The sequence below is a fragment of the Poecilia latipinna genome, unplaced genomic scaffold (genome assembly GCF_001443285.1).
Source record: "Poecilia latipinna isolate Pla-1442-1.1 unplaced genomic scaffold, P_latipinna-1.0 Scaffold791, whole genome shotgun sequence".
Classification (NCBI taxonomy): Eukaryota; Metazoa; Chordata; class Actinopteri; order Cyprinodontiformes; family Poeciliidae; genus Poecilia; species Poecilia latipinna.
The window spans coordinates 107,765-120,447 of record NW_015113407.1 but is presented as its reverse complement, the minus strand read 5'-3'; the positions used below and the strand labels follow the sequence as shown (position 1 = coordinate 120,447).

Below are 12,683 nucleotides of genomic sequence, written 5' to 3'. Positions count from 1 at the left end.
TCTGCAGAAGCCAATGCTGGAATCTGAGTCTCTTTCAGTCGAGATGCGAGCGTTAAAGTAATTTAAAGCATTTAATAAGTAAAGTAGCTGAGTTGATGCTATACCTCACTGCCCATAGAAGCAATACAATAACTCAAAAGATGGAGAACATTGTAAAAAAAAAAGAAAAAAAGTGAATTATTCTGTGCAAACTTATAATTTGTATTTTTCTATTTTCTAATGATATAAAAACACACAATCTGGTTGAGATAGAGGAGGACTGAGTTAATCAAGTTTAAATTATTCATACGTCTGGCAGATTAGATTTGAAATTACTGAATCTCAACTGAGAAGTTTGTTTCTGACAGGAAATGAGACGGGTATCTCTGAAAAGTTATAAAATGTAAAATATGTTTTTATTGATATTTTAAAAAGTTGGCAACATCCTTCTCAATCTTTACTGGCGTTATAGCAATGAAGCTGTTATTATAAGCGTTAGCTGACTTTGCGCATATGTCCGCTGGTATGTTGACAGTTTATTTTTGGTCATGACCTTTGAAGACGGAAGGCCTCCTTGCCATCACCCTAATCTTTAACTCTCTCCACAGAGTCACTATTAGGTTCAGTCTGGACTCTCACTGTGCTGCTCTAAAATGTTAATGTTGCTTCCAGTCAGAAAAAAGACATGCTAACCAAATAAAAGATTACTTTAAGCCCTAATTTTCCAAAGGCTAAGATAACCGCATGTGACGTTTTGCAGGTGTAACTGTTTGCCAATGTGAACTCGGACGCTACTTACCATCATAGGTAACATAAGGAATCTGGAAACCTCTGGCGCTGTTGGCCTCATTAGACTTGAAGTTTATCCACAGACGTCTGGAGCGAGCTGTGAAGGCGATGGGCCGCTCGTACGTCTGACAGGTCTCGTAGGTGGTGATTGATGTCGCTGACCCTTGCACAAGCACAGATAATCCTTCCTCATATTATTTATGACCTCTATCAACTCTAATGAATCCAGAGAGAGAGAGAGAGAGAAAACTCACAGTTCTTCCTCATGACCAGAACATCGCCGCACTCATCCTCCGAGGGCAGGAAGATCTCCGGCACCACGATCAGGATCTTGCGCTTGCTTGGTGGGTTGATATTCCAAATACACTCCACGTTAGCAGGGTAGTTACCAGGATAGTTAGGTGACTCAATGTAACCCATTAGCTCGCCCATCTCACCACCACATTGCCTGTCTAGACAGACAAAAGCAGGCCAGGTTAGACTGTGGCTGTTGGGGAAAAAAAAAAAAAAGATTTTAGTTCTTATTGTTCCAACTCACTTTTGCACTGCGAGACGCTTGTGGCCCCATCAAAGTCAGTGGTGGTGTTTCCTGGACAGGTGATGCAGTAATTCTGCCTGAACTCTGTCTGATAGGTCCCCACTGGGCAGCGAATGCAGCGGTGGACGGTGGTGTTGTAGTAATGACCTGGAGAACACTGGACTGCAGGGTGGAGTTTAAAAAAAACATTAGTTTAATTAACTTCTTTTATGCACAGAAATGGTTTCTATGTTGCTACATTACCGTTCGAAAATTGAGGTGCAACGTAAATTTTTGTGCTGTCAATCGATTAAAAAATGCATCAGATTAATCACTAGCACTGTGATTAATTACGATTTATCACTGTGTGTAATTTTCTAAGCTTGAAGTGTAAATATGGAAGTTGTTTAAGAAAGAGTTATAACGTCTCAAACAAAACATGTCTGAAGATTCTCAGGTTTCCAGGTTTGCGTCTTTTAAATCGTCATTTTGTTTCAAACGTTAATTAAAAAAAATGTTAGCTGTAAACTGGTTGTGCTTTGGTGGGAGAATAATTCAGCATTTTGATATGTACATGCCACCTTTGTTTTATCCAAGCTTCAATGAACGAGGTGTTTTTTTAAGGTGAAGTTTGCCGCTGAGCACATCCAGTCTCGCTCTCCTCACTCATCTTTTTACTAGTGTTTACGATTTTGCATCGTTGACTGCTGTGACACAGTCTGTGGGAGAAAGGCTTTTAGATCACCGTAGGTAATGTAATTAATCTACATTTTGTCACAGTGAGGCTTTAAGCTTTTTACATTTATCACATGAATTAATGTGTTAATGTGGACAGCCCTAGTAAATATTAAACATTTTTTAAGTTGTTTTACAAATAGAAATATGAAATTGTGCCATTAATTTGTATTCAGCCCTCTTAATCTTTTTTTTTTTTTTTTAATTAGCTTGAAATTATAGCACCAAGTCCTTTGGGGTATGTCTCTACCAGCTTAAAAAAAAAAAGGTTGCTCTTTTCTTTAATAGCTCAACCTCAGTCTGATTGTCTGTGAACATGAACTTTTAGGTGTGTGACAGATTCTATGTTTGATTTTTCACACATGAAAATGATCTAAACCATTCCATTGTAGGCTGTAGAAAAGCATGGGATCCTCACAGCATGATGCAGCCAACACCGTGTTTCACTATAAGGAGGAGGCATCTGTAGAGACGTCATCCACACGTCACCTTTCAGACTTAGGCCATAAATCTTACAGCGTCTTCTCCAACATTTGTTTCATGTACAGACAGCTACATGAATGCATGCTATATTTTTAACAATTTCAACTGTTGAAATTGTGTGTATTATTTTACTTTCGCTTCACCACATTGAACTACTTTGTTTCATGAAATCTCCAGAAAAATGTCATACTATCAGTTTGCCTCTGCACACTGAACACTTAATGTAACACTTTCACAAGTATGCATACTTCTGCAAACTATTGTAGCACTAGTTTACGAAGCTCGTCTCAGGGTAAAATGGGTCAAACTTGTGATTCGGTGAAATCAAATATTTTTCAAAACAAATCTGACCTTTGACTTCGCAGTCATGAAAGGAGCTGGCACCTTCCCGCTTCGTGCTCAGGCCTCCACCGCAGGGGAAACAAAGTGTCCTTCCCAGATCTGGCTGGTAGGTGCCCTGAGGACACGGCTGGCAGGGTTTGAAGCCATCGCTGGAGAAGTAACCAGTCGGGCACTGGCCTGCGTTTGATTTAAGGATCACAGAACACGGCTATCAGGACATTTCTATGAGCTGCATGAGATGAGATGGATGCTCGGTTTAATTCACCTGCACAAGAGGAGATGTTTCGTGCTCCCACAGCTCCATGTCCATCGCTACCAGGGCAGAGGTCACAGGCCAGCTGGCCCTCTTTCTCCTGGAAAGTCCCGGGTGGACACTGGACACAGCGCTCCTGTCCCCCGTGGTAGTAGGACCCTGGCAGGCACATAACTGGGGAAAAAAAAAAGTCGTCAAAAAGTAGCACAGGTAGAATTAACTGAGCTCACTTGTCCAGTCTTACTTACCACATCTGCCACTGACCCGCTCCCAGCCTGGGGCACAGTGGTCCTGAATGGGTGCAGCCTGAGGAAGCTTTTGAGCCACTTCATACTCCAAACCAGCAACCCGGATCAGAAAGCGCTCTTGGTTAATGGACTTCTTCAGAGCCTTGATGTACGTTTTCACCTGCTTCTCCATGCGCTGCCGCAAACAGCTGAGGTTGCAGCTTCCTGGTCAGTAAAAAAAACTTCGTTTTATAAACGTTTTGTGACTCGGGGACGACAGGATCAACATAGATGACTTACCTGTCGTGTCTCCAGGTTTGACTTCGGCTTCCAGCTCCAAAGTGATGCGCGTTACTCCTTTGTTAGAGGGATTGCGAGCGTGTCGCCCTTTAGCTTTCTTGGAGGAGTCACATGTAAGGTTAACAAATGTTACCTGGCAGTTGCTGCAAGGCTGCCCCCCTCCTGCAGAGACAACGTTATTGAAAACCACGAAGAAGCACCACACACCATTTAAGTTTAAGCTCAATCAGACAATTCTGACACTTCTTATAACTTTATCACAAAAGCACCGGAGGCAGTGCATCTTCAATCTGGAATCTAATACATTTCATTTTTCTCTAAAACAATCTAGGTCTTCCATCGTTTATAAATGGTATTCACTGTGAAGGAGAGATGATATTGGCTGCTGCAGTTTGTGTTCTGCCTTGGTCAGGTGACCTGCTTTGCAGATTCCTCTCAGCAACACTTAAACACTGGTCATCAACTTAACTGAGGCAACCCCATATTGGAGCAGAACTCTAAGGACTAGTCCATACAGAGACAGATATCCTGGAAAACTAAAACCATTTTATGCACTTTAAAAACTCTGACCAAAGAGGGGATTTGAGAAACCTCTGATTTTGTGTTTGATTGTGTTCATGGGAAAACTTAGATTTAGGGTCCGACAAATAATGTGCCGATTAATCCACATACCAGCTTTGACATGATTCCAAATTGACATTTAAAAGTAGTTCTGGTGCGTGTGGATGAACTCTCTTCTTAAACCTGTTTCTGTGTGTACATTTTATTATTTTTTAAATTAAATGGTTGAGACATTCATTTTCAAAAAGAACCAATTAGATGCGTACAAACCGAGAGGCTCTGCAGAAACTCATTTTGGAACAAAAAACTAGTATAATGGTGAACATAATCACAAGACAAACTAACGATGTGTTATTTTACTGCACTTCAATTTTAATTTTAAACCATATATGATTTAAAATGCTACAGATATTAACTTTATTTTAGCATCCAATCGGGACTCTTGTGTCACTCGGTTTGGAAAAGCCATCAGAACGGAACAACAGACATTAAGGGAGACTGACCTGGTCCCAGTGTCCGTCCCCTGTCCTCGGTCTTGCCCGTCAGCTTTGGATGCAGGTGACATTTGGCATTTTTAATCTTGAAAGAAGCCTTCTGTTTCACTGGAGGCGCCAAAGTCTCTACAGACAAACACAGCCTGGTGGGTGGGAGGACACTGAAGCATCATGCTGCTACCAGCAATCAGACAGAAACCAGAGCTGCTGTAGTTCATGAGATGGCTTTGATTTCAAATAAGAACCGACAGATAACAAACCTACGCAGCCTTGAATGATGCTGGAATTGATCCTTGCAGGGGGCTTGCCCGTGAGAATCGGGATGCCGCAGCTGACTGAGTAGCTGTTATTTGTCCCTGGAAAGAGAGTGTGCCAGAGCAAGAACTGTTGATCAAATGTCTCCAGTTTGCCGTTTTGTGTTTGTGCCCTGACTCGGTGGGATATATACCTGCCAGATAGTAGGCCTTGGAAGCACAGGTAAGAGAACAGCTCTCCTTTTTGCCCGTCCTGCTGCAGGTCAGGGTGGCCTTCGGTGCCACAAGTCCAGGAGGACATTTCACCAGCTCTGCAAGAGAGAAAGCTAACAGGTAAACATCCAAAACTGCTCAACAGCTGCTGCAGTTGCAGCTACAATTATCTGACACACACAACATATCAGACTATAAGCAAGATGCAAAATTGTTGAGGCGTTTGCAATAAACAAATTACACAAAAAACATTTAATTAGTCAAAAGAACTCATAATACAAGGATTGCATTCAAATTTAACACCAGATCATGTAGTGAATATTTGCAATTTCAGAGTCATTCAGTGCCCAGAAGTGAATACTTCATAAGAACAGGCACTCATAAATCACTCCACACTCAGAGACGGAGATAGAGCAAATCACAGGCTTCATTAGTTACATCAGACGTCCTTGAGATAAAACACTTCAAACACCTGGACTGTTGAACATTTCATTGCATGTTAGAAAGATGCAAAGTCAAGAGAACTGTGCAGAAAAAAAATAATCCAGAAGAGAGATTATTGTCTTTCACAAACACAAACAAGGAATCCAAAGGCCCTGGATTTTTCTACAGATTCAGCTGGAAGCACAGTTCACAAGTTTCACTGTCATATGAGCAGTGGGTGCGCCACCTGGTGGCAGAAAGAGGAAGCCATCAGTGGCACCAGATTCCGGAAAAAGCAGGTGGTCAAAAAACCTTTCAATGACCTACAGAAAGACTTGGGAGTAGCATGCACTGAAGTTTCAGCTCGCATTAGCCTAAAGGCTGCTGTTATGTGTAGCAATAAGTCAAAACTCAGTGGAAGGAAGCAAATGCTGAAAACAACACTCTGCCTACAGCAAAGCATGGTGGTGGCTCAGTGATGCTCTGAGGCTGCTTCATCTAAGACCGGAAACCTGAAGTATGTGGAAGAAAAAAGCAAATGTTTGGTTGCATGGGACATCCTAGAAAATAGAGTGGCCATCATAGCTTCCTGACTTAAACTCTTTCAAAAATGTAAGATGCAGATGGTATTTGAAAAAGCTGGTAAACTAAGGAATATAATTCAATTTCAGATATTGAATCCTGAGTTATGGAACAATATATTTTAGGAATATATAATCACATTTAAAGCAGGTGTCAACAGCAAAAGGTTTCTCTGCTAAGTCCTAAAAATGCTTGATATGAAGGAGTTGAGCAACTTAGAAATAAAAGTGTCTCTCTGCGTTCAAGTTGGAGAAACCACTCACAATATCAGATGTGTCAAACTTTTTAAACTAGTAGCTTTGGTATTTTGTTGGGGTTGAACATTTTTAGGTAAAACAGTAGGCACACACACACACACACACACACACACACACACACACACACACACACACACACACACACTCCTAAAGAAGCCACTAGGGGGCACTGTTGTCACATACCAATGCAATCCTTCTTGTTCCAGTGAAGCTTGTATCCAGACGGACAGGTACACTCATAGCTCCCCAGAGTGTTGATGCAGCCGTATTTACAGCCTCCACGATTGATGCTGCACTCATCAATATCTGCGAAAAGACGCAGTGACAGAAACGCTTTATGAACAAGCATGACAGATTTGGCCTAAAAGGCACAACTGATTCTTAAAAGAGCAGAGTTAAAGAAAGAAAGAAAAAAAAATAATGATAAGGGAAGTATTAGGAAATAATGTCACCAGAGCAGCAGAAGTAAGGCTTTCTCCAGTTGTAAGGAGCTCTTCTATGATTGCTTCAGTTCTCCTTGTTGGTTTTGGATGCATGGCGGATTAATATGTTTGCGTGTAAACAGAAGTGAATTCTTGTTTTGATGTCACCCACATTCAATTTCATGGTCAGAAGTTTTCGGGGCTCTTTGGGGAGGAAGACGTGCGGTAAGCAGTAAATTATAATCACCTTTTCAAACACATGCTGAGCTAAAACCGCAAAAAGCACCCGGGATCCAGATGGAGTCTGGCTGCATTCGGGGGCCAGACAGAGAATCGGCTCGCAGGGCTAAGCCGAGCTCTTTAAGCAGGACAAGCGGCGCGCACATAAGGAAACAGACGTAGATAATAGCCGTGATTGATGATCTGGCTTGCTGATATGAAAAGCTCTTCCTTGTCTCATTTAATTATTTACCGTGAAAAGATAAAAACAGCCGGCGTTGCTGCTTCACTCTCTGAGGGAGATGATGACTTCATCAACAGGCAGAGCTGCTTGAAGACGTAGTGAGGGATGTGCTGTTCATCCTTCGCATCAAAGCACTCAATTTAAAGGACAAAGACCTTTAATGGATATCTGATGGAACAGGAGCTCATCCGCCAGACTTCTTTTATCCTCAAACGCTGCGTTCTAACGTTTCTCCGGATCTCTGTGCATGTTTGTCGGTGCTGAGACAAGCCAAGGGAGGAAAAAACCCCCGAATTAAAAAGAAAGATAAAATGACATTCAGACACCCAAGCGTAAGGCATAGGAGTTTCTGGATGAGTAGGTGAGTTCATCAGAATGTCATCGAATTTAAATTTCAAAAGGTTCTCCCTGTGTGTTTTCGTTAAAAACCTCAAGAACTTAAAAAAAAAGAAGTGTTTTTTTAAAAACCAAACATCCTAATCAAAGCCGAAGCAAAATCACAAACTGTTACGTTGCAACCACATACAGCAATGTATCTTATTGGGATTTTATGCTTTAAAGTGTTGTATTCAGCTCCCTTTACCTAAATAAAATGAAGCTCCTAACTAGTAAACGGAGCCTACCTGTGTGTGATTTCATCTCAGTATAAATGCTGTTGTGCTGTAAAAGTTTGTTAAAGAACAATTACCATAAGAAAGACCAAGGAACACACTCGACAGCTCAGGAATAACAACATGGAGAGGCTTTAAGCAGGATTACCAGTACTCAAATCATTTGTTGGTCTCACAGAGCACTGTTTAATCCGTCATTTAAAAACCGCTAAGCGTACAGAAAAACTGCAAACAAAACAAGTGACGGTTATCCACCTAAGCCGACAGGCAGGGGCATAGAGAGCGTTAATCAGAGAAGAAGCCACGAGGTTAATCGTAACTCTGAAAGGAGCTGGAGATATCAGGCGGGAATCTGTCCACAGGACAGCTATTAGTTGTGCTCTTGGTAAGTCCCTTACAAAGGGCTGGGGAGCAGAAAGCCTCCGTAAGAATCCCCATTAAAAGTTTACGACACAACAAACACGCGGAAGAAGCTGTTCAAATCAGATAAGAGCCAAGCTGAGCATTTTGGACGACATTCAGAGCTGGACGTGTGGCAGGAAACTAACGCCGCACATCAACTGTCCACTGGACGCTGCTGGTGGCAGCGTCATGCTGAGGGGATGCTTTTCTTCAGAAAGCAATGATTGAACAAGGCAATAATGGAAGAAAATCTATTGGATTACAGATCATATACAGCAATGGGAGGATTTAGATCAAGAGATTGGGATTTTTTTTTAAAAAATGTAAAAAGCCAAAGCCAAAATTCAGACTTAAATTCAGTTAGGAATGTGAGGCAAAGCTTAAAAATGTGCCCTCCCTCTTCATCCAATCTGTCTGAGCTTGAACTGCTGCGCAAAGGGAAACTTGCTGACAGAAGGCCACTGACCTAATTGGCTTCGTTAAAGGCGGCTATCGTCAAACACAGATTGCTCTCCTGCACAGCCGTATTCCAGCTCATGAATTACAAAGGAAATAACATAACCTCAGTTGTGTGGAAGAATGAGAAAAGTGTAACTGGGAGCACCATAAATCTCGGGGGTTATCTAACAGTTGTGACAGCAGTGCTGAAAAGCGAGGGGAAATCATTCATCAACTGCTCGCTCAACAATAGTATGGAGAGCCATTTACTTGAGACCATCTTTACTCCTCTCAGCAGCTCAGCGGGGCCTGATCGCCGTCCTTCAGGTGAGAAAAAGCCTCGCAAATCCAATTCAGGGGCATTTATTCCCGGAGCTGACAGCTAATACAGCTTCCCGTCTCTGGAACCTAATAAACCTGAAAACCTGGATGCAGCATTGTGAGAAAACTTTTTTCTCATCGCAAGGCAAACTCTTGAAAAACTAAACTTTAAACAACATGGCCTTTATGTTTTTGAAGTATTTTGGTCTTTTTTTTTTCTTTTTTTTTACCCGAATCCACAACTTTTGGGGTGATTTTAAATAAATTTAATAAATACAATGATATGTGTTCAGTGAAATAAAATAATTTTGAAAAAAATCACAAAGGAATGTATGTTTAACATACTTGGTGAATAGATTTGCCTCTCCTTGAGTTGTAGAGGACATCAGTGGAGCTAAAGTTTTATCAATGTGATGCATTACTGATGTCCGACTCGGCTCATTTCAGCGTCAGCTTTCTAAGACAATGAATTGTCCCGTGAAGGGTAATAGCCATGTGAGATAAAAGTACTGTTTCAATTCAATTCGTAGCTCCCTGGCAGGCGGTTTTCGACTCACAGACGTAGAGCTAGGTGCCATTTACTTTATGGATTTTCTGTCATCCAGGTTGCCTGTCAAGACTTTGGAAGTTACGTCATCAGACTCTGCAGTATGTGACAAGTTCTGCAACATGCAAAAAGGTTGCCAGGGATAAGACGTGTCAAAGTGTGTGAGTGAGGTTCTGTGTTTTTGTCTTTAAATGTACCATAACCTGGGAAGCAGATTGTATTTCAGATGAGGCGGTGAGATCTTTACATCAAACTCCTTGGAGCGCTGCCAACCCTTTGTAAGATTGACAAGGATATAACTCGGACATGAGGATAGCATGACCAGTTCTGCTTCAGAGTATCTGATAACCATGTCATGACTAAACTGTCACTGCTGCAAAAAAACAAAAAAACAAAGGTTCCTCCAAGAAGCCTTAACTACCCAGATTTCTGATGCCACAACAAAAAGAATCGAAACAATCGCTACAAATTTTCTGCAGAAGCAGAACAGTTAGGGAACACTCGCCCACCGTCTCGGGTAATCAGGATGCATTCTTAGTGGACCCCAGATAATCTCTGTAGACTCCCCAAAGGATCATCTATTCTCTCAACTGAGTGTTAATTTCAGACTGCAGTATTACTCTGGTGTAAAGAAGGTTTGCATGCGCTGACATTAAGGCGTGGGGCGACACTGTCAGGACAGAAGATGGTTTGGAAGACTTTCATTTGGTTGTAAACCAGTGCATTAAAAAGTATTAGGAAGGAAAGTTAAGGAGAATGTGTTGATTTCATACGATTGAGGTATTCATAAAACACAATTTAACTGCAAGCTATAAATGCAACTGTGACGACAGCGATGGAAAATGAGAGATACCGTCAAGATAGTTAAAATGCATCGACGGTGGATGGCAAGTGTTTGAATGTGTTTTGAATTTCAAAACGGTTGGGTAAAATTTGGTTCAGTTAGATTTTGAGTGGAGTGTAGTTATGTATAAAGCTTATAAAAATACTTAATATGTGAATCATTCTTTTTTTCTCTGTTAGACATGAAAGGATTAAAAAAAGGTTGTTTGGGATGAAGACAAAGGATGACAGACAGGAGATCTGCCCCTCCAGACAGACAGACAGACATGTTGGCTCACCTCCACAGTGGGCCAGGCCGTACAGGACGTAGCCTTTATTACAGAGACACTGGAAGCTGCCAGCGGAGTTGACACAGAAGTGGTCGCAGGCACGGTCGAAAGAGCATTCATCAATATCTGCAAAGACAAAAACACAAAGCAACGAAAAAAATGATTTAAAGGAGGTGAATCTGGTTCTTCTGCCGTCCCACCTTCACATCATATCTTCTGTTCTCCCTTTTCTACACTTTAGGCATGCTGTTGATGAATCAGTGTGTCAATCCAGCATCAAATTAAAATGAAAAGTGCTTTAATGTTGCATCATTTGTACCGTTGTAGACTACAATGCAGCTTTCAGTGGTTTCTGTTTTTCTGATTTCCCCTTTCCACAGCCAGAAATGCATCTTCCTGTCTGTCAGTAGGCTCTCATAAACCTGCATGCCATTAGGACTTCTGATGAAGTTCTTCTTTAATGTCAGTGTCAGTCTTTGCCAAGCTCCTTCAGCACACGCTGGGAGAAAATAGGGGTTTGCAACAACTTTCCGTGATGTCTAATTGGCTTGTTTATTAAAGTTTCCCTGGATTTTCCCAGGAATATCATGCTTTCATCTGCTATAAAGTGAACCTCCTCTAGGTTTTTAAATAGCCCCAGGTGTCATCAACAAGATGACAAAGGTACTACCCTGCAACTGCAGAAGTATTCATACCCGCTGAACTTTTCCACATTTTGTCAAGTCACAACCACAAACTACAGTGCATCTAACTAGCAGTTTATACATCAGACCAGCACAAACTCATAAATACGGGGTAATCACTAGACAGTTGAAAGCTGACAAAGACGTACTCTAAGCAGTAAGATATTAGAGAGTTTTTATCTCATTTAGTGGGTTAACAAGCAGTTTAGGTAAAAAAGAAATTACATAAAATTTAAATGATTTTAATGGACTTGCTGAACTCCAACACCACAGAGAGCCATTACTGATTGCTGATGCCGTCTGGAGTCCTGATGGCTCTTCTTGTTGGCACACACTGTGTGCAGCGCTGCAAAAAAGTGTTTGTTTTTGGCAAATTAAGGATAAACTTTACTCTAAATCCCAATGGAAAATAATCATCGTGACTGAGTTTATCCTTAAAAGGTTTCTTATTGCAACATTGACGCCACAAGTGAATCTGTAACTTATTATTACATAGTTTAGCATTAACCCAAAGTACAGAGCGTTGACGATTGCTACAACTCTTATTTACAAGGCTGCAAAAAACAAGTTTCCATTCACTCTAGCTTTCGGCTAGGTCTCATTGTTTTTTAAAAGGGGTTGATTAAAAGAAATAAATAAATTTTGCTTGAATTCCAAAGACATTTTCTCTGTCCAGACAACATGAGTTCTGACGTCCTTCTTCTTAAATCCCATCATATGTGGATCAGGACTTTAAAGAGATGTTGATGGGAGCTTCACATGAACGCTCCATCCTGACTTACAAACCAACAGACAAACACTAACCCAGAGTTTAGTGCTTTTATGCTACACTCCAGGTTTAGTGTAAAAACTAAACCCTAGGTTTAATTTTTATACCTCAACACTTCAAATGAAAGCAAATGTCTGCATCAGTGCAACAGAACCCATCCAAATTACAGCGAAATCACTGCATTCAGGATTAACATGTTAAACATATGGAGGATATTACACTGAGTGTTTGATCTTGCACTCATTATTTGCTTCTTTTTTAGCTTGAATAACTAAAATTCTTTTGTTAATGATAATGGATGGAGAAATGCTACTAGTACCGTAACTGCCTTTAGTGGTACAAAGACAACTATGCACCATACAGAGGAAAAAACGGTAATGTAAAGCTAATAAACACCATGAATGAATGTTTTCTAATGAGGCCTCATTAGAAAACATCTACCTTTGAGAATGCTTCTTTGGATTATAAAATCAGAAAATCTTTTGAATGCCTTCTTTGGAGGTTTT

General features: G+C 41.0%; 1 protein-coding gene across 2 annotated transcripts in view; it reads right to left on the bottom strand.

Moving 5' to 3' along the window:
- The window catches only part of scube3 (signal peptide, CUB domain, EGF-like 3), a 118,904-nt gene that overhangs the window by 5,427 nt on the left and 100,794 nt on the right, over positions 1 to 12,683 (bottom strand). For both annotated transcript variants that reach the window (XM_015046740.1, XM_015046741.1), the window contains 12 exons: positions 10,735 to 10,851; positions 6,593 to 6,715; positions 5,129 to 5,245; positions 4,941 to 5,036; positions 4,690 to 4,806; positions 3,626 to 3,787; positions 3,347 to 3,550; positions 3,111 to 3,272; positions 2,855 to 3,022; positions 1,307 to 1,468; positions 1,023 to 1,220; positions 779 to 931 (listed from right to left, as the gene is read on the bottom strand). In XM_015046740.1, coding sequence (XP_014902226.1) covers positions 779 to 931; positions 1,023 to 1,220; positions 1,307 to 1,468; positions 2,855 to 3,022; positions 3,111 to 3,272; positions 3,347 to 3,550; positions 3,626 to 3,787; positions 4,690 to 4,806; positions 4,941 to 5,036; positions 5,129 to 5,245; positions 6,593 to 6,715; positions 10,735 to 10,851 — 1,779 coding nt within the window. The remainder of the gene's footprint in view (positions 1 to 778; positions 932 to 1,022; positions 1,221 to 1,306; positions 1,469 to 2,854; positions 3,023 to 3,110; positions 3,273 to 3,346; positions 3,551 to 3,625; positions 3,788 to 4,689; positions 4,807 to 4,940; positions 5,037 to 5,128; positions 5,246 to 6,592; positions 6,716 to 10,734; positions 10,852 to 12,683) is intronic.